This window comes from Esox lucius, chromosome 15 (assembly GCF_011004845.1).
Source record: "Esox lucius isolate fEsoLuc1 chromosome 15, fEsoLuc1.pri, whole genome shotgun sequence".
Classification (NCBI taxonomy): Eukaryota; Metazoa; Chordata; class Actinopteri; order Esociformes; family Esocidae; genus Esox; species Esox lucius.
In genome coordinates, this window is record NC_047583.1 from 31453621 (window position 1) to 31480712 (window position 27092).

At 41.7% G+C, this 27092-nt stretch overlaps 1 protein-coding gene across 1 annotated transcript in view; it reads right to left on the minus strand.

The window, feature by feature from the left end:
• alk (ALK receptor tyrosine kinase) overlaps positions 1-27092 on the minus strand; it is a 630515-nt gene that overhangs the window by 336094 nt on the left and 267329 nt on the right. Inside the window, exon 3 of the mRNA XM_020053911.3 lies at positions 24776-24931. Within this exon, the coding sequence (XP_019909470.3) occupies positions 24776-24931 (156 nt within the window). The remainder of the gene's footprint in view (positions 1-24775; positions 24932-27092) is intronic.

A 27092-nucleotide genomic window follows, 5' to 3' on the forward strand; every position in this document is an offset into this window, starting at 1 on the left:
TACAGTGTTATTTGCAGAGTTATCGATAAGGGAAAGGGGGCCATTTTGAAAGTACTCCTGGCTGCTGGGGAGAACAAGTGACTGAATGAATTCATTGAAATATAGCTTGATGCTGTAAAGTTTGGACAATGCATTAGGAGGCTCTCAATAGCAGATATGTGTCCATGGTCTTTTTGGCATATCAAGTCCCCTATGGCTTTACAGTAGCTGAAACACAAAGTTAAACTCATCCATATTTGGTAACGACAAAAGCCTTTATATCCAAATACAACCGGCTGGTTTTTTCTAAGAGTAGTTGTCTTAGAGAAAACCATATCTCAGGTGTGTGGGAAGTGAGCCAGGGTCAGGGACAGCTTTTCTCATGGCTTTTCTATCGCAATTGGAAATTCAGTACTCCCTAAATGGACTGAAATGAAATGGGATTGACCCCAATCCATGCTGTGAGTGAGCCAAATACCCTGAACATTCACATCTGGGGGAAAGAGCAAAGCATAATTGTTGTCATTGGTGAGTAACCAAATGTTTAGCCCCACAACAAAATCATGTCCACACCATGTCTATATGCCATGTTGCACTAGCATAATGGCACCATTAGGAACCATTAGCATATGGTTCCACATGCTGCCCTTTAAAACATTTCCAGTGAAAATTATTTTGCATGTCAACATGCTCTAAAAAGGTTTGCCACCATCCGGTATGTAATCATAGCTTTCAGTGTACACTTTAAATGCCTCAGCTAATCTTCAGTGGAGAATATGGAATCTCTATTGACATGGATTTTTATTCCACAACTAGTCTTAAAAATCTGCGTCTGTTGTTAGTTAGGCCTATTTTACAGAGAATTCCTACTGACAAACTGTTACATTCTACCTCTCATCACCTGATTTTCTGTGAGGGTGAAAGGTAAGCCTCACTCTCATCACTAAGAAAACACCAACATGGCCTCAAGACATGTATCTACAGTAAATGTGTTGCCATGGAGATGCGATAGTCAACCGTCACCACTTTGTATGTGCCGGTTCTTCGCGTCTGGACAGGTCATGGACAGAAAGCAGGAGGCCTTCGAGGAGGATGGCTGAAGGTTTATTGAAATGGCCAACCAGAAAAAAATTCCTCCCGTCCAAAGTAATACTTCTTAATTATTTGCCCAAATGAGACCCATTCCTGGGGAATAAGAATTGGCAACCAGGGGTCGTTTATCCTTAGTGTGGCTGGAGCACCATTGATCCACTCAGACATAATCTCTTGGAGCAAAGCAGAGGAAGAAAGAAACCTGGGAGCTGGCAGACACATTTTACTGAAGTCTCACATGACACTGAGGACTTTGTGTGGAACTACTTTTACATAACTAGTCTGAACTTCCAAATGATTGCTGACCAGCCCAAGCATAACTGTGGGAACCTGGGAAGGTCATTAAAAACATAATTAAACATGTTAAAAGGGAACAGGTTTGAAAAAAATTGCTGCAGATTTTGAACTTTTAGAGAACTTATGAACTTCGTACTGAATATTGACTAATATAAACATAACCATGACCAAGTCCAAAAGCTGAAAGATTGACTGAGGCTTTCCTAAATTTGTGCTACATTAAGAGACAGTTAGAGGACAGTTTTTGAGGAACTGCTGTGGGTCTGATTCAAACCCATGCTGCGGCAGTGTTTGCACCCTCAGAGCAAAAGCTTATCCCATTGGCCACAAAACGAATGATGAAATCTAGCAGTGAAGACGACTCTGTAAGAAGAGTTAATTGATCACTCTGACCATTCATGGTGAGTTACCTGGCCCTTCTAATCCTTGTTAGTGAAAAGGTGATTGTCATTGTTATGTACTTACAGTGCTTTGCAAACATATTCAGATGCCTGGCCAATTCTTTCATATTGCTGAGTTACTAATGCAACACCGAAAAATTTTTTTTGTTGATATTTTATTTTAAAACACTCAATCATAAAATAATTTATTGTATGGTGACATTGGCTGTATGTTGGGAAATATTTGTAAGGGGAAAAAAATGAAATATGTTGCTTTCCACAAGACTCTAAAATAAGACCTTTTAGTGTAAGAGATATTTGACACTGAATTTTAGCAGTCCTGGTGGCACGTGGGGGTATTGGGGAACAATGCTCCCCCAGCAAGAATGCTTTGCCTCCCTAAAATAGTCTGGGTAAGATGCTTCCTAATACTGTACTTAACTAATAACTGTTGGGAATGTAGCTCTCAGGCCTTCATCTCTCATATGCGACTGAAGATGTGCTTTATTAAGTGATGTGATTGCTAAGCTACAAAGAATGTCTAACTACTGCAGTTACTAAAAGCTTTCAAATCTGATTGACATCTGTGTGTTTTGCTATTATTTATCCTCAGTAAGCCAGGCATGCTAAAATTATTTGATTTCTGACCCTTGTGTTAAAGTTACTATTCTATATTGTTAAGTAGGATCAACATGCCCACTTATGGAAATCAAATGCCCATCCATCATGTTTGTTCTAGTGCCAGGCCTGATTTTTTGCCTGCTTTGTTGGAATGGAGTTTTGGCCCTGACTGGTGACATTATCTAGCAGTGATTTGTTTTTGTCCAATAAGAAAACAGGTTCTAAACATTTCTGACAATAACAGTTAGTTCCCTACCCTGTCAGATCAGTCCCAGTCTGTCCCAGCAAACATAATTGCTTGACAAATTGTTGTTTGCTGAATAACAGTATTTTTATTATTGAAAACAATAACAGTGATGTAGTTCATTGTTACACAGCAATTATTCGATAGTGAGATAAAAACCGCTGCATCGCACCTTTAAACTATTCTATGTAAAATACTGGCTGGTTTCCCAGACTCAGATTAAGTCTATTATTGGTTTAACAACCACTGTCAAGAGATTCAGCCTGTTTGTGTGGTATTTCGTCAAATGCCAATTACTCAGACTTCAGGTTAAATAGGATAGATCTTTATCAATTTTCACCGAAATTGAATTGCTGCCACACTACCCCCAACGCATCCCAGACGTGGCAGGTCAGGAACTGCAAAATACTGACAACAGCGCAGAGTAGCACTCCTGAATCAGTTTTAGTTTGAACAGTTTCATGGGTTAATTGTCTTGCTCAAGGGCAAAATGACAAAAGGTACGCCTGGGATTGCAACCAGGAACATTCCAGTTAATGGCCCTGCATTTATAACTCCACCATCTAGTGTAATAAGCATTAAAATGCATGGTATGACAAAAGATTTATTATAACCAATTATGTTTCAACCTCAAAGGCTACCACTGCCATATTAGTTTTTCTAATGTACAGTTCATTATGGCACTATAATTCTACCTATAAAGAAAATTATTCCAGCAAGGTTATTATCTAACCTTAGACTTTTGATCGTTACAGTTTGCACTCAAGGATGGTGTCTCAAAGCAACTCAACTTTCTACACACTTTACAGACTCCCTATTCACTTAAAGGGTTTTCTATTACTTTCTCATCCCGGTGAACAAATAGTGCAGCTGGGTTGACTGAACTGTGCCGCGCCACTCATTGCTGACAAAGCAGCAAATGAATACGAAAGCTGTGCCAGCCAGGATCCAGCTGAGGCCCAAAAAACAACACTACCCCTTTGCCAGTAGCTAAGTACCCCTAAACAAAGATTGCCATCTCGCTTGCCAATGCAGCCACTCTGTTGTTCTTGTTGATCTCTACTTCTGGAGAGAAAATCCACTCAGTAAGAAGAACTCGATTGGTAGACACAAAATACAGCGGTGTCCACAGTCTCAAGGCCTGAAAAGGCAACAGTGTTAAAAAAAAAAGTGTCAATGCCTAGTGGCTGAAGTGTACACCATCCTTGTGTTGAGCCATTCCTGTCATACCAGGGAAGAAGGGGCTGGGTGAATTCTGTTCACAGAATAAAGCTTAGTTGAAGCCGTTAGCTTCTTCAGTATTATGGCCTTGGAGAGCTGTAAAGGTGGCCAACTGCTTATGTTTTTTTCAGCACCATTCTGTTCTTGAGTAGGGCTTCTCATCCTGGTCTGTCGTGACCCACATTTGAATAGGTGGTAGGTATAAAAACAAAATATCAGGTCACAAATGAGACAATTGAGGTTGAATTTGGGTTATTTTTGAACCACTGATTTAGACACAAGTTCCCTTCTGTGCTGAACCTAGTGAGCCACACAGAACAGGTTTTTCTCAGCAAATAAGAGTTTTGATGTCTGGGACTGCATGATGCAACCTCCTAACAACCTCCGCAGGCAATTTACCATCATTTTAGATTTTACCAAAATTTGAAAATTGCTGGCAGTAAGTCAGACTTGTTCACAAGTGCATGTTGGACTCCGGCAGGGCTGCCCTTTGTCGCCAGTTCTGTTTGTAATATTTATGGACAGAATTTCTAGGCGCAGCCAGGGGCCAGAGGGTGTCAGGTTTGGGGACCACACGATTTCGTCTTTGCTCTTTGCAGATTATGTTTTCGTGTTGGCCCCTTCAAACCAGGACCTTCAGCATGCACTGGGACGGTTTTGTGAAGCGGTGGGGATGAGAATCAGTACCTCCAAATCCGAGGCCATGGTCCTCAGTCGGAAAAGGGTGGCTTGCCCACTTCAGGTTGGTGGAGAGTGCCTGCCTCAAGTGGAGGAGTTTAAGTATCTAGGGGTCTTGTTCACGAGTGAGGGAAGGATGGAATGGGAGATTGACAGACGGATCGGTGCAGCTTCTGCAGTCGATGTATCGGTCTGTCGTGGTGAAGAAAGAGCTGAGCCGCAAGGCGAAGCTCTCGATTTACTGGTCAATCTACGTTCCTACTCTCACCTATGGTCATGAGCTTTGGGTCATGACCGAAAGGACAAGATCCCGGATACAGGCGGCCGAAATGAGCTTTCTCCGCAGGGTGGCTGGGCGATCCCTTAGAGATAGGGTGAGAAGCTCGGTCACCCGGGAGGAGCTCGGAGTACAGCCGCTGCTCCTCCACATCGAGAGGGGTCAGCTGAGGTGGCTTGGGCATCTGTTTCAGATGCCTCCGGAAAAGGTGTTCCGGTCCCGTCCCACCGGGAGGAGACCCCGGGGAAGACCTAGGACACGCTGGAAGGACTATGTCTCCCGGCTGGCCTGGGAACGCCTCGGTGTCCCCCCGGAAGAGCTGGAGGAAGTGACTAGGGAGAGGGAAGTCTGGGCATCTCTGCTCCCGCAACCCGGCCACGGATAAGCGGAAGATGATGATGATTTGGAAATGTACTGGCTCAATGCTGGATCATTCCTACAATTGTGGTATGATAATAAGATGAAAGGATTACATTGTACGAGACAGACAATTGTTGTAATGAGAGGTCCTGTCAGGGAAGTGGTTATCATGGGTTCAACAGGAGGAGCCAAATCTCTGCCTGATCAAAACACTTTTCAATCTAACTTCAATATTTGAAAAAATACAAGAGTAGGGGTAAACATATAAAGTGGCAAATGAACATCATATGTGTGAATGGTGCCAATATCAATTTGAACACGTCTATAATCTAATTGGGCAGTTTGCTCTGGAGACCCATTTGAATGGACTGTTTTAAAAGCAATGGAGGAGCAGTGTAACTTTTAGTTTCTTTTCTTGTATGCAACACATACCGTAAAATTTCACTTACACTTTGAATGTGTCTTACAAAGACTTCAGAGGGATGGTTTCTGGCGACAGCAAGAAAAAAAAAACGAAGAGCAAAAAATATATCTATCTATAATGGAAAACTACACTCCCCAAATGTTGCCTTTGAGATAATTGCTGCTGCATCGTTGTTCCCACTGCTGTATGTTCTCCCTGACAAGACCTGATTTTCCCTTTGAAGATAATTGCTTTGCAAAATTATTTCTTATTTCCCAACTGTACCAGGTGCGTCATTCTATTTGCTGTATAAGCATGTGTCACTGACAGAAGAGTGTGTTTGGTCTATGAAGTACATCCCCAGTAAACATTCAAATTCCTAAGTAGGGATTGTTTCATCATGTCCCCTTATCGGTAGGCTACATTGTTGAACATGTAAAGGCCTGCCACAAACGTATGTGTGTGTAAATGTGTCGTTCCTTCTGTAATAAAATAACTATGACATAACAAAAACTAAAACAAGACTTGAACAAAACAACGCTACAAAAAGGAATGGAATCCAAAACAATGACCGAAAAGACATACTAGGGAAGGAGTAACTTGATAAAGAACACAGGTGAGGGCAATGGCAACAAACAGGTGTCCATTGTCCAAATAAGGAATAGAGGGTGTTGGATCTCACTGACATGGTAGGCCTGAAGTGACGTTTTTAGGCTTTACTAGGTAACAAAAAGTTAAGTTAGTTAACTACCAACACATGGCAAATATGTCATTGCTCGAAACACTACCTGGATTTGAATATAGTTAAACTACCACCAAGCAACATCAAAATGTAATTAAATACTAGTTGAACCACATGTAGTTCATCCTTCCAAACACTAGCACATGCACATACACCTCTAACTGTATTTCTCTTTCCAACGCTTTGTCACAGCAAGGTTGATGCGACTCGCACTGGGCTCCAGCCCTGATTCAAAAACTCCTCTTTGCATTGCAAAATTAAAGAAATGCTGGATTGAGGGCACTCTGTTAAAAACAAACAAATCAATAGCCATGGCAAACAGGCAGCCTACTGGATATATCTCCCACCCGTTGGGGCTCCTCTATGTCAGCGAAAGCCTTTCCCACTCAGTGTATTGAAGTGAAAATCTATGTGTAATCAAATTCAGACAACTCTGTGTGAGTTTCAGGAGGGGTTAAAATGTGATCTGGAAAAAAAGCCTTCCCAAGTGGAGATGGTCGCCAGAGAAGCCAACAGCTCAAAGACGTTGACTGACCATCTTGATTGCCACCTTTGGCTTTTGCTAGTATTTGTGCCAGCACCTACGGTTACCACCTGTTCATCAACGTGGACAAACCCTTTCCTGTGCCCTCTGACAATGGACACATAGCCTTTGCAGTGATGCACTTTGCTAAACACAGATAAATAAAACAACGGTAAAACAAATGTCACGCCCATTGATCCCTTATACTCATCACCTGACCACGTTTTCCAACATGCTGACATTAGCCACATTAGCTATGTCTCGAATATGGCTAAGCGTCAACTGTAATATCAAACATTGGGGCACAGATGGGTGCAATGTGGTTATCCAGCATTCTATGATGAAACCTGACATGCAAGTGTGGAAAAACTGACTCGCCATGAGTGGGGTGAGCAGTTGTTTTATAGTACTAACCACCAGGTCAAACCAAATGATGTGTAGGTTTTGGTTCCTACCAAGCAAGGTGACAAAAAAAATATGTTCAGCTTCAGTTTTCATTCTCCCCTACAGATTTTGCAATAAAGAAGTGTTTGCATCCATGTATGCCAAAGCAACTGCAAACATATACTGTGCTAAAAGCTATCTCACCATAGGTCAACCAATGTCCCCACTTGAAAGTGACTGGCAGGTATTGCCATGACTCGTTCCCAACGTACCCACACCTAGGCAATGCAGTGCAAAAGCTCAGAATTTCACCATCATCCGATAATACCAGCAGAGTAAATAGCCCTGGCCTTTTCATGGATCATATCCATCCAACTTTTCAGCACTTATTTCCATCCCTTTAAAATTCAGTTGCTGGTTGGAATGTACTGAAGAGGTTGATTCGACTAATCATTCAAAGCACACCCACTGCATTGTGCATGATCTGAAGGGTTGAGGCGATTATGCACATACATTTCATTTGTACTTTGCTTCTTTTTACCTTAAGCCATGTACAGTCTTCTTTTTTATGTATATTACTGAAATGTTACACTTGATGGGAAATAGGCACCAAAGAGACACTGAGCAGGTTACTGTCGAGTCAGCTGTGGATTTAATGTATGATCCCTTGAAGTATAATTTTTTTTTATATTCCTTGTGCGATTCATCTGTGTACAGTTACAATTATGAATATTTACCTTCAAACCTTTGTCTTTCATACAGATGGCTTTTGCTTTTACCCAAGGCTGATACCTCAGATATGTATCTGAGCTAACACATCATAGGAAACGCTCACCCACATTGGTGTGTAGATCTATATGGCCTATATGTTTGACCTTTATTTCTGGCCAGCCTCCCCAGCTAAAAACATGATTTTGGATCAGTAGCTTTAAGTTTGTTAGGGGAAAGCGTTGTTTGCATCCATTAGATAGCCTTTTAGTAAATACTTTTTTCTGGCCATCAGTCGTAGCTACCTTGAGGAAGGGAAGGGTTTTATCCCTTCTTGCCATGACCACAGTACTGGCTTTCCTGGAACAACAGGTGTACCACACTACTGTCCTGCTATCATTACATACGTACCGATGAATCCATGTAACATTTGCATTATGAATTACAGTGTAATCCCTGCGTGTAGAAAAGAATATACATGTAAAGTGCTGATTGTTCAATAGCCTTACTAAACATGTTGAAGTGTGTTATTTAAGACCCAAACGGTATCCCATACTAGTGGATTTTAACTATGCATTTCAAAGGCCTGTGAACAGGACCACAATTGTTGTGAATTTCCTATCTTCATGAACAATTCTGCCAATGCGGCTATATGCTGGCAAAAAGGTTTATGTTCTTATTGCGTTATCTACTGCACTCCTAGACTGTAAGCTGATCAACAGAAACCTCAATGTAATGAGCAATTCAATTCATGGTTTATTTTTAAAGGAAAAAACACTCAACTGCTGTTCCTCAAGTGAAATGGGGCAAATGTCACAAAGTATCTGATTTGATAAATGTACTCAACCATCCCACCGGGAGGAGACCCCGGGGAAGACCTAGGACACGCTGGAGGGACTATGTCTCCCGGCTGGCCTGGGAACGCCTCGGTGTCCCCCCGGAAGAGCTGGAGGAAGTGTCTGGGGAGAGGGAAGTCTGGGCATCCCTGCTTAGACTGCTGCCCCCGCGACCCGGCCCCGGATAAGCGGAAGAAGATGGGGATGGGGTACTCAACCATTAAAAAGTTTGGAGTTACTTTGAAATGTCCTGGTTTTTGAAAGAATAGCATTTTTTTTTTGTCAATTAAAATAACATCAAATTGATCAGAAATACAGTGTAGACATTGTTAATGTTCTAAATGACTATTGTAGCCAGAAGCGCCTGATTTTCAATGGAATATCTACATTGGCGTACAGGGGCCCATTATTGGCAACTATCACTCCTGTGTTCCAATGGCACATAGTGTTTGTTAACGCAAGTTAATCATTTTAAAAGTCTAATTGAGCTTTAGAAAACCCTTTTGAAATTATGTTAACACTGCTGAAAACTGCTGTGCTGATTAAAGAAGAAATTCAACTGGCCTTATTTAGACTGATCAGTAACGGGAGCATCAGCAATTTGGGTTTTGATTACATGCTGAAAATGACCAAAAACAAAGACGTTTCCTCTTTCTGTCTATTTCTTTTCTGAGAAATGAAGGCTATTCTTTGCGAGAAATTGCTAAGAAACTGAAGCTCTTGTACAAGGCTGTGTAATACTTCCTTCACAGAAAAGCAAAACCGGCTCTAACCAGAATAGAAAGAGGAGTGGGAGGCCACAGTATTATTATTTTTTTAACTCAGCATAACTGAGCAAGAGGACAAATACATTAGAATGTCTAGTTTGAGAAAAAGACGCCCCACCGGTACTCAAATGGCAGATTTATTGAATAGTACCTGTTTTTGTCCACTATATGCATGGTCTGACAAATGCAGAGCAAAGCTTTGAGTAGTGGCTTGTTCCTGAGACTGCACTTAATCTAAGTGAGGAGGATATTTGTTTATAGCTCAAACCATAGCTTTGAGAAAAAGACATGGGCACCTCAAAGCTAAAATCCTGTCCCAAAAAATTTGGGACGCTATGTAAAATGAAAATAAAAACAAAATGCAAAGATGTGCTAATCGTTTAAACCCTATATTTATTAGAAAATAGTACAAAGACAAAATATCAAATTTCTTTGAAAAATACATGCTCACTTTGAATTTGATGCCAGCAACATGTTTCAAAAAAGCTGGGACAGAGGCAACAAAAGACTGGAAAAGTTATGTAATACAACAAAATAACCTGGTGGAACATCTCACAACTAATTAGGTCAATTGGCAACAGGTCAGTAACATGATTGTGTATAAAATAAGCATCCCAGAGAGGATGTTTTATAAATGGGGGAGGATTTCACCACTCTGTTAAAGACTGGGCGGGAAATATGTCAAGAATAATGTTTCTCAACGTTGCAGAGAGTTGGGCGATCTCATTATCTACAGTATATAATATCATAAAAAGATTCAGGGAATCTGAAGAAATCTCTGTAGACAATGGTCAAGGATGAAAACCAATATTGGATGGCCATGATCTTCGGGCCCTGAGACGGCACTTCATTAAAAACAGAAATAATTCTGTAGTGGAAATTACTGCATAGACTCAGAAACACTTCTGAAAACCATTGTCTGTGAACACAGTTTGTCGCAGCATCCACAAATGCAAGTTAAAACTCTACCATGCAAAGAAACTAGATCCAGAAACGCTGCCGTGTTCTCAGGGCACGATCTCATTTAAGATGGACTGAGCCAGAGTAGAAAACTGTCCAGTGGTCTGACGAATCAAAATGTGAAATAATTTTTGGGAATCATGGACGCCGTGTCCCCCAGGCTAAAAAGGAAAGGGACCACCCGGCTTGTTATCAGTGCAAAGTTCAAAGGCCAGCATCCCTGATGGTGTAGGGGTCCATTAGTGCACATGGCATGGGTGACTTGCACATGTATGAAGTTGTAAAGCCTGTAGTAGTCAAAGCCGGAAACCGAAGACATGATTGTCTTTCCTAGACTCTTAGATTTCAGAGTACAGTTAGGTCCGGAAATAATTGGACACTGACACAAGTGTTGTTATTTTGGCTGTTTACCAAAACTTGGGCTTTAAGTGCAGTGTTTCAGCGTTAATTTGAGGGCATTCACATCCAAATTGGAGGAAGGGTTTAGGAATTACACCTCTTTAACATGCCCCCTTCTTTTTCAAGTAATTGGACAATTGACACAAAAGATGTTTCATGGACAGGTGTGGGCTATTCTTTTGTTATTTCTTCAACAATTAAGCAGGTAAAAGGTCCGGAGTTGATTCCAGGTGTGGTGTTCACATTTGAAAGCTGGTGCTGTGAAGCCACAACATGCGGTCAAAAGAGCTCTCAATGCAACAGGCATAAAACAGGCCATCCTTAGGCAGAAAAAAAAATCCATCACAGAGAGAGCAGGAACATTATGAGTGGCCAAATCAAGAGTTTGGTACATTCTGAGAAAAGAAAATGCACTGGTGAGCTCTGCAACACAAAAAGGCCTGGATGTCCACGGAAGACAACAGTGGTGGATGATTGCAGGATTCTTTCCATAGTAAAGAAAAACCCTTCACAACATCCAGCCAAGGGAAGAACACTCTCCAGGTGGTAGGCATATCATTATCCAACTTTACCATAAAGAGAAGACTTCACGAGAGCAAATACAGAATTAACAAGAAGGTGCAAACCATTCATTAGCCTCAAAAATAGAAAAGCCAGATTAGACTTTTTCAAAAAACATTGAGAAAAGCCAGCCCAGTTCTGGAACAGCATTCTTTGGACAGATGAAACTAAGATCAACCCTTTACCAAAATGATGGGAAGAAAAAAGTATGGAGAAGTCTTGGACTGGCTCATGATCCAAAGCATACCACATCATCTGTAAAACATGGTGGAGGCAGTGTGATGGCATGGGCAAGCATGGCTTCTGTAGAATCTGAGCATTAACAATTACAATATGAATGTACGTTTCATTGGAAGTGAATGTGCCTAGATAATGAGAACAACAGAAACCTCTCTGTTTAGATTATCTCTCAGTAGGTAGCGCTCTAATGACAGGAATGTTTACGATGGCCATATGGCATGGGGGTTGACTCCTAAAAAGTTAGAAACGCCCTTAATGTATAGGCTAGCTGGTAACCAACATTACAGTGAGAAGAGATTGACTGAGATGAGATTGAGGTTGTGTAAGGAAGACCAGGTCCGTAACCTCATGAACAAGACTTTCTAATGCTGCAATAAATAATATACTTTCTCTCTCCCTTGACAAACGGGTATGCTAATTATTACAACCACTATACAAAACGGCCGATTTCTAACACGATGCTGCCGCGACCCGATGGATATGTTTTAACGATTCTGCTGAACTTCAGCTGGAGAGCTTAGGGGCTCGATTTGCAATCGCGAGGAAGAAGTTGTTTTTCCCGGTTACTGGTTGCTGAAAACAACTGAACAGTGAGTCATTAAACTACGCCATAGAACGAACTGTCAAGATTGCAAAAAGCATTAGTTTGTCAAACAAGCCCTATGACGACCCGACTAGGCCGTGATTTTTATTGCGTGGAATCTGTCTGCGGGTGCGGACAGTCCGTCTCAATTTGTTGGGGCGTTGACCGGTGTGCTTCAGTGCTGAACTGTATTCCATGTCGCCATAGTATGATGACACTCCATTTTCCTTTTCGGGATTAGTGTGTGATATTGTATTTTTCGGCAATTATACAGTGACTTGTACAAGTAAAAATATAATGCCGTCCAGTTGTACAAATACAACAAGAGGACTGCAGCCTCTGACGCGCATGATGCGTTCATGTTTAAAAAGCAAGGCGCGAATAGGATACCATCAAGAACGAAAAGGATCATTAACAACGATGCCTGGACTCGAAATGGACAGAAAGAAAAAGAACGTTTTCCGGCTAAACAAGATGGATTCCGAGGAAGTTGTATATGGACAGATGGAGAGTGTGGTACAGACGAAGAGAGAAGACAGAGGAAAGTTAAGATGGCCGAGAAAGGACAACAGTCGAAAGGCGCAAAAGGAGACAATCGAAATGGACGAAGATTCATTCTGTTTGACCACCTGGCTGACCGACAGTAGTCTCAAGATGGAGTCTCTCTTATGGGATCCTGGAATCATGGACAATACTAGGAACTGACGTGAGCTTTCATAATCATTGATTCAGAGTTCTTAAATGTTTATTTCCTAAAAATGTATCGTACTTAATCATTAAATGAAGCTGGAACTTATCAAGGAAACCTGATCACCTTCCTCGGTAATAGCCAAGCTTATTTAATTAAATATTACATGTAGTTTGAGAAGCAATTGAATGTTATATAGCATGTTTTAATAGGCATTCGAAATAGCCTGTTTTGTTCTGTCATGCTTGAACATGTTTTAATAGGTATTCAAGAAATAACCTGTTTTGTCATGTGTACTTATGTAATTTTGAGTCAAACGTATTTATTGCGTTGATGATAATGTTTAAAACCGTAAGGCCTCAAGGGGGGTCTCACAATGTAGGTAGGCCTTAATCAAGGCCCACCACGTGGTACTTGTCTGTTGCTTGCTGAGCTGTTCGCTAGCACAAGTGGGTACATCTGAAACCTATGATGAATTAGAATTTGGTACAATGATTTTCTAATCTGGTAAAATAGTCTCAAGGTTGTCTTACAAAAAGGTTAACGTATTGTGTTTTCACTCTCCTTTTATATTGTATAAGTGGTAGGATGAAGAATCCACATGGTGATAGACTTGTACTTTAAGGAGACACGCAGTGTCCCATGAGGACTGAATTTGAATCCAATATAGTCATAGCCTTAAAAAAAAAAAAGGGTAATACAGCTGAAGCGAGTTTATTCCCCAACATAACAATTAGATGTATTTTAAATGCTGAATTGAGTTTGGTTAAATAATATAGTTTCTCTTATTTGTATTTACCAACGATAACTGGGATAATGCTTGTTTTCAAAACCAACACCTGATACACGTTAATGGAGTTTAAATTCTAAAATGGTAAATTGACTAATGAACAAATAGGTAATTGATGTAACCGTGTTTAAGGCCTACATTGAGTTTCCTTTGGATTACTTATTGTACCTTGATTTTAGTGACGTCATACATCTGTTTTCTGTCTGGATTGCCATTCTTAAGAGTTTCTTAATTTCCACCCTAATGTTGAGTTGTTGTATAGATAATGATGAGCACATTTCTACAAACTGCGAAAATATTAGATGGGTTGGACACTAAATCAAAATCTCCAGTTAACCAAGGATGTCGGCTAAATTGATAGGATAGTCTGAGGACCATAAACTAACATTTGGCCTTTTTAATGGATTGCCATAAATGTAGCTCATAGTAGCAACCTTTCCCATTACATCAGAGTAGCCTATTACTAAGGGAATTTGAGTGTTCAGTCTGGTCTCATCTATGGTAATTTTATCAACAAAAGCATATACAGTTTTGGGATAAACAAACATTAAGTGAAAGCTACATATATTTTCCTCTCAATAGCTTTAATGTTGAAATGTATGATTTTGAAACCAACTGAAGTGAGGGTAGAGACCAAAAGTCATCCCCCATTGTTGATGATAAAACAAAGAAAAAGCATAAAGTTGTGATTTAAGGTTTAGCTGACCGCCACTATTTGGAATAAAAATGAATCTAACTTTGCGAATTCCCTAAAATTTAGGAGGTTACACAAGACACTGTTTTTCATGAGGTAGTTTGGCCGTTGCCTGTAAAAATTCTAAAGTTGTATGCTGTCGCTATGCTAATACAATTGCCCTGGTGGTTGCAACAGGTAAACCACTGCACATGGGCTGGAGTTTTCACTCCTACAATTTAGTTGCACAGTTTATCCCCTGGGGGCCGAACAATTTAGTTAGGCATGTGCCAAGAAACTACAGGATATTATAAATGCATGATAGCCAATTTCACAGACCTGTGTGATGGTACTGTGGCAAAGACAAATTTGAGAGCTGTTTAGCTATGTGGTAAAATTTGTTAATGGGTTATATGGTTTATAATTCCTTCGCACAAGCGACCGTGTTGCACATTGATGTCTTTGTATTAGTGAATGTTTGTGTTTTTAACTTGTTCACTTTGTTTTGATGAATATACAGGATGCAACTCCTTATCGAATGGATTATAGATCCATCCCTACTACCAATTCTCTATTTTTCATGTCTGTCCTGAAAAGATGGCCAGTGTGGGTTCAGGATGGCGCCTCCTGTAGCCTTATTTGTCATTGTTTTGCATTCACTCATGGTGTCATTTTCCATTGACTTAATGAAGTGAAGGCAGGGGGGATGTATGATATGATAATTGATTATGATTGGAAAGAGTTGAGCTTAGGGCTCAAGGCAAATCAAATTGGTATTTATAAGGAGTTTTGTGAAACAATTAGTTTTTTTCTGATTTGGCTAAGCAAAGTCAAGTCTGACAATTTTATTCCACTGCTAGCTGCTATCGGGCATTAATATAGCACAAGGAGTCATAAAACAACCAAGCCAGTTCTGGATGGGAAAGGAACTTTGACATAGACTTTTATGGAAACTTGTCTGAATAGAGTGTACACTTCACTCTTATGATGGAACTTCTGAGATCCACAAGTTTCCAGGACTGATCTATTGTCTTCATTGTTGGGAGTTGACGGAACCATACCCAGTGGATGAAAGTCCGATGGACTGTTGAACCACACTAATCGTTGTTTTGCAGTTATACTTTCAACAGATCAGGACATCACAACCCCTTTTCTGATGATACATCATGTCACTGACTGGACACAGACAACTGAGTGTGAGTACCAGCAACATGTTCAAAAAGGACCTCTACAACCACATTGGTTGAATCTGTTTCGAATTTTCCTGACCACTCACATGGCAGAACGATGCCAGGGTCAGATCACTTGGCTTCACACTCCATTTATAGATGAATCGTTGACAGTGAGATGAGGAGAATCCACCTGAGTCCTAAAGGACTCCAAATACTACAGGTCAGAGTACCACGGGCCAGTTGACTGGAAAGGTCACAGGGTCCCAACACAGTGGAATACACTGTTGTGGTGTTAATCTTGATTAAGTGAAGTGTTGGAAACTCACTTATCCATTATACACCTACACTGACTTGTTAGGACAACCAGGCAAATTGCTGGGTCCACATCACACTGACTGCAATAATTGATTTTGGAACTTTCATCACTGATGCAAGACAAAGAAAACTGAAGACGAGAACTGAAGGACACTTGATTGGAAACTTACTTCTTTCCTTACAATCTAAGATTTTCCTAAATAAACTGATATGGTGATTTCATATGTATGAAGGTTTGTTTCTCGCAAGACAGGTGGGAAACTCTACACGATGACAATCCCAGTATTGGACTTCGGCGTATTTGTGATGATGCTTAATTATCTACATTATGATGGCTATCATGGTTTGTTTGGACAGTGAATTGTTCCCTATTATAGATGGTCCCTGACAAAGGTAGATGTTTTCCCTATTTTACAGGTAGAAATCTGTCACAGGTACAACAGGATATGCATACAGAAACCTCTCTGTTTAGATTATCTCTCAGTAGGTAGCGCTCTAATGACAGGAATGTTTACGATGGCCATATGGCATGGGGGTTGACTCCTAAAAAGTTAGAAACGCCCTTAATGTATAGGCTAGCTGGTAACCAACATTACAGTGAGAAGAGATTGACTGAGATGAGATTGAGGTTGTGTAAGGAAGACCAGGTCCGTAACCTCATGAACAAGACTTTCTAATGCTGCAATAAATAATATACTTTCTCTCTCCCTTGACAAACGGGTATGCTAATTATTACAACCACTATACAAAACGGCCGATTTCTAACACTTCCAATGGTATTGGATCACTAGTGTTTATTGATGATGTGACAGAAGACAGAAGCAGTCGGATGAATTCTGAAGTGTATAGGGATATATTGTCTGCTCAGATTCAGCCAAATTCAGCAAAGTTGATTGGACGGTGCTTCACTCTACAGATGGACAATGACAATCAGGGCTTGACATTGGCACCTGCCCACCCGCCTAATCCGGGTAGAATTTGGCTGTGGCGTGTCTATATTAACATTAAAAATAGACAACAATAATATTGACTGTGATTAATTATAAAACTGATGGGTAATTTCATATATCTTTTTAAATAGCATGTTAAAAGTTCTAGGTTATGTTAAGAATATATATATTGCTTTAATATTTTGGTTGATATTAGGGAGGACATTGTAGCATGCATTACCTGCACAAGTGGACATGGACAATAGGGCAGATTTAAAACTATAATAGTTGTCTTTTTCAAGTGTGGAGCCACATTATATAAAGTATTTCACAGAGGGGTGTCCAGTAGAGTGGGGTACCACCTTTGCGTATTAGTGACTGAACCAGTGAACAAGACAGGCTAAGATGTAGCACATCATAGTCAAATTTTATCAAATAAAACGTAATTCCCTAACAACAAAATGGTGGCTAGTGAAAATGCTGAGTGGCTAGTAACTTCGGAAAACCACTAGCCACAGTGGCTGGTGAGCAAAAAAGTTAATGTCAAGCACTGATGACAATGACAATTATTTTAAGAGAAAGAAGTGGAATATTCTGCAATGGCAGAGTCAATCACCTGATCTCAACCCAATCGAGCATGCTGAAGACATAATGTAAGGCAGAAAGACCCATGAAAAAACCACATCTGAAGACAGCTGCATTAAAGCCTAACAAAGGCCTGACAAAGCATCACAAAGGAGGAAACCCAGTGTTTGGGGATGTCCATGCTTTTCAGACTTCAAGCAGTAATTGTCTGCAAAGTATTCTTGACAAAGTATTAAGTATAAAGTATTAAAAATTTTTTTTTTATTTATGATTGTTTTATAGACGCTCTTCTTGAGGGAAAGGTGGGTGCTGTATATAGGTCATATTTAATAAATATCTAGAAATATTAGACAGCTGCTTTATTCATCCATTTATACAAATCTTGGTAATTCTATAACAGCCATATGCATAATGCATTATGCAGCATATTACATGCACTCAAAATACAATATAATAGTATTACAGTAACAGCATAAGGCAGTTATCATAGTTATAGACTCTTCATTCCATAATTCAAGTACAATCATAATCACTTAAAATGTACAGCAAAATAGTGCTTCATAATTACTTGTCAATGTTTCCTCAAAGATCATACAGCATAATACTTGACTTTGTCAATAAGCATCATATTATTTAATATATTAATGTTTATAGCATATTTAGAAGCCACAAAAGTTATCTGTGATTAATATTATATTATTATTAGATTTTAAAATTACACTATATGATATACTATATCATTGTCCAATTTCAGTGAAGTGAAACTTTCTACACATTTTATATTGGCACAACACAAACTTTCTTTCTAATTCTTTATTCAAGAAGTTGAATAGCATAAAATTAATAGTTGTGAAATCCAATGGTTGACAGTTTCACGTTTACATTGCCCATGAATGTTAAAAAAAAAGCCATTCATGGTCGTCAAGGCATTGTGTTGTCAATAAAAGATGACTCTGTAGCAGGATAATATGCTTATTCTGCATTATAACTGTATTATATTCCATTATGAGTACATGTATAAGGCTTTATAATGAAGTTCTAGCCAAATCTCATCGGTTAGAAACTATGACGGTTTTGGAAATTGTCAGAAACAGTCATCACACTAGGAGGTGTTTGGACACATTTCTACATGTGATCTAGAGGAATATCAGAACGTGCTGGTGGACCTCTGGTAAGGGCACTTCTGTGAATATTTGCTTGATCAATTCCAAATATGTCAACAATTTTAATTGTCTGATATGGAATCTGTCACCGAATATAATGAGGTGCTCAGTTGGTTACATGATAGCTAATTGCGCAAAGTTTTCTCATGAGAAAAGTTGGAAATCCTTTAATGTTACTGCATGATTTTTTTTTGCAAGAGAGGCATGTGTTGCCATGATATCAGAAAGCATGAATAATTGAGCTTCCTATCTGGTTGAAGAGTTTACAAATCCTCATCTGTGCTTTCCATAAATATTCAATGTCACGGTCAAGAGTGGCCTTAGAGGACAAGATCCAATAGCTATTAAAATTCGTTACCCAAAGGGCATTTTGTAGACACCTTACAAATGAGCTATCTCATAGATTTCCAATGTTTTTTTGTTCCTTGAAATGGGTGTCTTAACTTAAAAACATAACATACTTGAAGGACTACAACATGTTGATTCATTTCCTCAACTGCAATGGCACACTTTTTTGTCTCATCAAATTTTATAAGAAAAAAATCCAGTTCTAAGAGGGATGAATGAGGTTGAATTATTTGCACTCTACGCTCCAGAACCTCCCATAGAGGGTCTATGATGTACATATGTGGAGATTGAAGAGCCCAGGGAATGCATTTTGACGTCATCGTGGGTTTTACTGCATAAGCCAACAAGTCTTTGGAGGGGATGTAAGAAAAGGTCAACATTTATCAAATTTATCATATGGTATGTGCCACAATCGATTGAGGTTCCCCCGATGTTGTGTTTTCGATGTGAAAGAACATTCATTTTTCATAAATCATTTTTATTTAACAAAGTTGTCAAATTGTATTAGTGTGGCGAGAGCAATATAACCAGATGAAACTGCACTCACGCTAGCTTGACCCTGGTCTCCCTGTGTTAGAGAGCTGCATGCATAGAGACAGTCCCACAATGACTTCAAGCAATTTATGAACTCACAAAGACAAATCTTAGATGTCGTCATTATTCCCCTTTAACTGTCAGACCTCTTTTATAGCTTACATATATGTACTGCAAATTGGCAATCAACCTGAAGTGACCTCTGCTGCTGCATTTGTAATTGTGATTTAGTTACTTCAAAGTAACATTCCTTTTCCGTGTGGTGTTTTCTTTATTTTGTCCACCCCGTAGATATTTAACCAAATACAAATTATGTCATTCATGTCTGCTTTTCTGCTTTTACACTGTGGCAAAATATATCAGAAAGTATTATCTGTAAAATACAGTACTGTACATATGAGCTACCGTCTTTGATCACTTTGGCATTTTTAACTGTTCTATTTTGGTTGTTTTTCAGTTTTTTGTTATCCTTACCTTGCCATTTCAAAGACCAATCAGAAGGCACAGACATTAGCAGACAAGTGTCACAATTCCAAGAGAAAAAAAACATAGGTTACTGAATTGCAGTGAGAAAAAAATTATAGATTTGCCTTTGAAGTGCACAAGTTGTGCCTGAAGAGTTTGTAATTCCCGGAACCAGGTGCAAACTTTGTAGTCCCCCACCCGCCCCCCACATACACCACTCAATCATCACTTCTCTCTCTCATTCCATTACTATGCCTCCTAACAAATGGAAATAAATGCATGAATTTCTCAGAAAAAAGCATTTAATGCTTTATGGATTAACACAGTCGTGGATGCAGTTGCTCAGCCAGTTCAAAACAAATGAAGAAAAAACAAAAAATAAAATGAAAGAGTCATAAAGGACATACACTCATCTACTAGACCATCCCTCCCTCTACAGGGTCCAGTGTAAACTTTCCTTCTCACTGGCCCTATCCAGCCATCTGGTCTGAAATGTATCATCTTTCTATGAAGATACTTGCATTTGATGTGACATATAAAAGCTTTAAAATATAATAATTTATGTAACTATTATATATTTATTGTCACATAAATATGGTGCAAGACATATTCAATCCAAAAGGTGGGTATTCGCAGTAGTTGGTTTGCAGGCTTCTTGTGTGTCCCTGCTAGTAAGCACGTAGGCAGGCATAGTTAACAGAATGTAGGCAGACATAGTTAACAGAATGTAGGCAGGCATAGTTAACAGAATGTAGGCAGACATAGTTAACAGAATGTAGGCAGGCGTAGTTAACAGAATGTAGGCAGACATAGTTAACAGAATGTAGGCAGGCGTAGTTAACAGAATGTAGGCAGGCGTAGTTAACAGCACGTAGGCAGGCGTAGTTAACAGCACGTAGGCCGGCGTGGTTAACAGCACGTAGGCAGGCGTAGTTAACAGCACGTAGGCCGGCGTGGTTAACAGCATGTAGGCCGGCGTGGTTAACAGCACGTAGGCTGGCGTAGTTAGCACGTAGGCAGGCGTAGCTAACAGCGCGTAGGCAGGCGTGGTTAACAGCACGTAGGCAGGCCTGGTTTACAGCACGTAGGTAGGCGTAATTTACAGCACATAGGCAGGCGTGGTTAACAGCACGTAGGCAGGCGTAGTTAACAGCACGTAGAAAGGTGTAGTTTACAGCACGTAGGCAGGTGTAGTTTACAGCACGTAGGCAGGCGTAGTTTACAGCACGTAGGCAGGTGTAGTTTACAGCACGTAGGCAGGCGTAGTTTACAGCACGTAGGCAGGCGTAATTAACAGCATGTAGGCAGGCGTAATTAACAGCACGTAGGCAGGCGTAGTTAACAGCATATTGGCAGGCGTAGTTAACAGCACGCAGGCAGGTGTAGTTTACAGCGCGTAGGCAGGCGTAGTTTACAGCGCGTAGGCAGGCGTGGTTAACAGCACGTAGGCAGGCCTGGTTTACAGCACGTAGGTAGGCGTAATTTACAGCACATAGGCAGGCGTGGTTAACAGCACGTAGGCAGGCGTAGTCAACAGCACGTAGGCAGGCGTGGTTAACAGCACATAGGCAGGCATAGTTAACAGCACAAAGGCAGGCGTGGTTAATAGCGCGTAGGCAGGCGTAGTTAACAGCGCGTAGGCAGGCGTAGTTAACAGCACGTAGGCAGGCGTGGTTAACAGCACGTAGGCAGGCGTAGTTAACAGCATGTAGGCAGGCGTAATCTACAGCATGTAGGCAGGCGTAGTCAACAGCACGTAGGCAGGCGTAGTCAACAGCACGTAGGCAGGCGTGGTTAACATCACGTAGGCAGGCCTGGTTAACAGCACATAGGCAGACCTGGTTAACAGCACATAGGCAGGCGTAGTCAACAGCACATAGGCAGGCGTAGTCAACAGCACATAGGCAGGCGTGGTTAACAGCACATAGGCAGGCGTAGTTAACAGCACATAGGCAGGCGTGGTTGACAGCACGTAGGCAGGCGTAGTTTACAGCACGTAGGCAGGCGTAGTTTACAGCATGTAGGCAGGCGTAGTCAACAGCACGTAGGCAGGCGTAGTCAACATCACGTAGGCAGGCGTGGTTAACATCACGTAGGCAGGCGTGGTTAACATCACGTAGTCAGGCGTGGTTAACATCACGTAGTCAGGCGTGGTTAACATCACGTAGGCAGGCCTGGTTTACAGCACGTAGGTAGGCGTAATTTACAGCACATAGGCAGGCGTGGTTAACAGCACGTAGGCAGGCGTAGTCAACAGCACGTAGGCAGGCGTGGTTAACAGCACATAGGCAGGCGTAGTTAACAGCACAAAGGCAGGCGTAGTCAACAGCACGTAGGCAGGCGTAGTTAACAGCGCGTAGGCAGGCGTAGTTAACAGCACGTAGGCAGGCGTAGTCAACATCACGTAGGCAGGCGTGGTTAACATCACGTAGGCAGGCGTGGTTAACATCACGTAGGCAGGCGTGGTTAACATCACGTAGTCAGGCGTGGTTAACATCACGTAGGCAGGCCTGGTTTACAGCACGTAGGTAGGCGTAATTTACAGCACATAGGCAGGCGTGGTTAACAGCACGTAGGCAGGCGTAGTCAACAGCACGTAGGCAGGCGTGGTTAACAGCACATAGGCAGGCGTAGTTAACAGCACAAAGGCAGGCGTAGTCAACAGCACGTAGGCAGGCGTAGTTAACAGCGCGTAGGCAGGCGTAGTTAACAGCACGTAGGCAGGCGTGGTTAACAGCACGTAGGCAGGCGTAGTCTACAGCATGTAGGCAGGCGTAGTCAACAGCACGTAGGCAGGCGTAGTCAACAGCACGTAGGCAGGCGTGGTTAACATCACGTAGGCAGGCCTGGTTAACAGCACATAGGCAGGCCTGGTTAACAGCACATAGGCAGGCGTAGTCAACAGCACATAGGCAGGCGTAGTCAACAGCACGTAGGCAGGTGTGGTTAACAGCACATAGGCAGGCGTAGTTAACAGCACATAGGCAGGCGTAGTTAACAGCACATAGGCAGGCGTGGTTGACAGCACGTAGGCAGGCGTAGTTTACAGCATGTAGGCAGGCGTAGTCAACAGCACGTAGGCAGGCGTAGTCAACAGCACGTAGGCAGGCGTAGTCAACAGCACGTAGGCAGGCGTAGTCAACAGCACGTAGGCAGGCGTAGTCAACAGCACGTAGGCAGGCGTGGTTAACATCACGTAGGCAGGCGTGGTTAACATCACATAGGCAGGCGTGGTTAACATCACGTAGTCAGGCGTGGTTAACATCACGTAGTCAGGCGTGGTTAACATCACGTAGGCAGACGTAGTTAACACGACACTTACAGTGGACAAGCCACGTCTGTATGGATTTTCTAGCCGTATTCATGGGCTACGTCATGGACAACCTCTTCACAACATCGTAGGTGTTTGGCTACGCGCCACCTCATTCATTCGGAGCGGGCAGACGTTCATTGGTGCGGCCGCAGGGTTGTCCACAGCCCATTTGGCTTAAACACATGCTGCAGGGACTTAAGAGCATGTTTTCAGTAGTTGTTCCTTTGAAAAACCACCCTGCTTTAACCGCTTTCATTGGGAATGCACAACAGATACGACAGTACGTGTCCCTTGCCATTATTGTTTTCGACGCACAGAAACCGTTCTTTTCTGCGTATGATGCCACGTTTGGTCCCACTCTAGAATGCACTATGAAGTATGAAAACAGACGAGGCATCGAATATAATTGGTCAAAAAGATGACACCAGTACTGTACCACACAGATAGCGGAGAATAAGCGGTTCAGACACATTTTAATGCAAGAACATGCAAAAATTTAAGCAGGAAGAGTGACAATGATGACAAGCAAACATTTAAATACGATACTAAGAATTTTAATGGAGACGTTTTTATGGATAGATGCAATTGTCTTTTCCAACTGGCCCAACATTAGGTCTTACTGACCCCGGGTCAGTGGGCCATTGTTAATGTTGAACCCTGCTCTGCTTTTCCCAGCCTTTCTTTCTCTCATTTCCAATTGCACATTGGATATTTTCTTCTTTTGTCTAGCTAATGCTCAAACATTTAAGTTATTATCAACAGCATTGAAACCAAACTTCCTGGATACCAACAAGTTCCCTAGAAATGACAATAAAAATGTTTGTGCTTATGTGCTTTTGGGGACGTTACAGCTACATATTTGGTTCCTGTTAGGAAGTAGGCACACCCCTCATTTTCACCTCAGATCACTGTTTTACACACAAAACTAAGTTAATTAAATAAATTAGGTTTGGGAGTAGTAGTGTTCTGTGGTCCGTTCATGTTTTAGATGATACAGCCTACTGGAGCTGAAAACTACTCACTCAGTCTTACTTTGAATAGTCTCCCTTTGAAGAGAGATATCTCAAGAACACTCAGAAATATACTCTAACTTCTAATGCAAGTCATGTAGTATTCCACCTGCAGCTCAGTCAGTTGAAAGCATCTCTTTTTACCTTCTGTCGTGTACACCGTTGTTCTTTTCTGTTCTCCTGTGTTTTTCCGAGTGTAGTGTTCTGACGTCAAAATTTAACAGCCTAGAGTGAAATATTTTTTCATTTTTCTCCTCTAGCACCACCGTTTGGTTGAACCAAGGTTGTGTAACAGAGCTCATCCAGTTAGAGTATTTCCTGAACAAGCACACTCTCTGAAAATAATTGTACGTGTTAGCTATCACCTCTCTGTGACATACAATGTCTCCAGTAAGTGCTTTAGGGAATGACAAATGTCCCAATATGGACACTGTGCTCCTGAATCATGTTTGAAGTACCTGGATAAAAGAAACTATGACATTCAAGGTACTGTACTTTGCTAGCTTGGAGGGAGTTTTGATACCTTCATTCTTACCTTCCTCCCAGCCCTGTGGACTTGCTCTCTTCCTTTCAATCTTCTTGCTTCCCTCTTCCCAGGGGTTCTCCGCCGCCACCACGCTCCACGTGAAATCAGGATTCTCGTCTGTGTACAGGTGGTCGCATGACTTCCTCCTGCCGGGGCACCTGGTATCTGAAGGAGCAGTTAACATAAGGTATGAAGCAAGTGGGAAACTGTGTAAAGAACAAATACACATACCTCTTAATACCACGCCCCCTCCTTGATGTGGACAGACAAGGTTGATATTAACATCATTTAGAAGACAGTCTCAAAAAGTGACTGACAGAAGTGAGTGCATACATTTTCATATGGGCCCTGGAATGGGAATTAATGCCACAACCGCATGCTCTACCAACAGAGCTACACATGACAGCATTATTTCTGGAGGTCCACAGTTTGTTGTTCATGGAAGGGAGTGGAGGAGGCTACCTCTATTACAATTAACTGTGAGAGACGCTAGCAGGATTTTTTAAATTGTGGGAAGGGAACACAAAGGCAACGGGCAACCACTTGAGAAATAATTCAATTTGCAGAGCCCATGGCAACTCTCCCTCCTCGGCAAGGTATCAAAATCCACAGGGGTTGAGCTAAAATGTCTGTATTCAAGGGGAGGTTAGCCTACTGCCTTGTTGTTTTGAAACTATTTGTTATTACAATAATAAAGCGTTCAGGGGAAAAAGTATCAGACAAACAAATCACACGTAGTGCACACTATCTCCCTCCTGCTCTTCTTCATCTCCTCCATCTATCCCTTCATCTGTCCATAAACGCAGTGTTCCCTCCCAAGAGTGTGCCACCAGCAGAGAAGCAGAGATGTCCCTGCGGTTCCGGTAACTGACAATCTGTCTTTCAGAGTGCTTTACCAGTTTCAGATGGGATTCCCACCATGGGTTCTTGTACAAAGGAGCCCCAAGCTGAGCGCATCTATCAGCCCCGCCATCCAATCTCCTCTCGGGGGTCCTCGCTCACTGGCTGCTTTACACAGCAACCCACTGAGGTGGCAGACACGAAACGTGACCACACAGCTGTAAAGATCTTTGACTAAGGTGTTTCTTGTTTAACCATATCAGTGAAAACGTTAGCTAGAAGCACATCTATGGACTAGAGGTTGATATGGGAACAGGACGGATGCATGTTGTATGGTCCCTGATTTATCAGTTCACAGCAATGAGCAGTACAGAAGTAGCTAAACGGCTATAAATATATATATACATAGCCATTTAGCAACTTCTAACATTTCTGCTATAATATATATATATAGAAATACACACACATTTTCTGATGCAGATTCATAAGATATACACAACTCAGCCTAAACATTATGACCACCTGCCTAATATTGTGTAGGTCCCCCTTTTGCCACAAAAACAGCCCTGACCCATCAAGGCATGGACTCCATTAGACTTCTGAAGGTGTGCTGTGTTATCTGGCACCAAGACATTGGCAGCAGATCCTTCAAGTCCTGTAAGTTGCGAAGTGGGGCCTCCATAGATCGGACCTGTTTGTCCAGCACATCCCACAGATGCTTGACTGGAAAATTCCACAGATGGAATTTGGAGGCCAAGTCAACACTTTGAACTTGTTGTTGTGTTCCTCAAACCCTTCCTGAACCATTTTGGCTTTGTGGCAGGGCACACTATCCTACTGAAAGAGGCCAATGCCATCAGGGACTACTGTTGCCATGATAAGGTACACATGATCTGAAACAATGCTTAGGTAGTTGGTACGTGTCAAAGTAACATCCACATGAATGCCAGGAGCCAAGGTTTCCCAGCAGAACATAGCCCAAAGCATCACACTGCCTCTGCCGGCTTGCCTTCTTCCCATAGTGCACAGGTGTCAAACCGGTTCCACGGAGGGCCGAGTGTCTGCAGGTTTTCGCTCTCACCTTGTACCTGATTGATTAATTAGTTCACTAATTGGTTAATTTCTACCCCCACCTGGTTGTTCAGGTCTGACCTGGGAACCAATTTAAAGGAAAACCCAAAGACCTGCAGACACTCGGCCCACCGTGGAACCGGTTTGACACCCCTGCCATAGTGCATCCAGGTACCATGTGTTCTCCAGGTAAGCGACGCACACGCACCCAGCCATGCACGTAATGTAAAAGAAAACATGATTCATCAGACCAGGCCACCTTCCTCCATTTCTCTGTAGTCCAGTTCTTACGCTCACATGCCCATTGTAGGCGCTTTCGGCAGTGGACCAAGGTCAGCATGGGCACCCTGACTGGTCTGCGGCTATGCAGCCCCATACACAACAAACTACGATGCACTGTGTGTTCTGACACCTT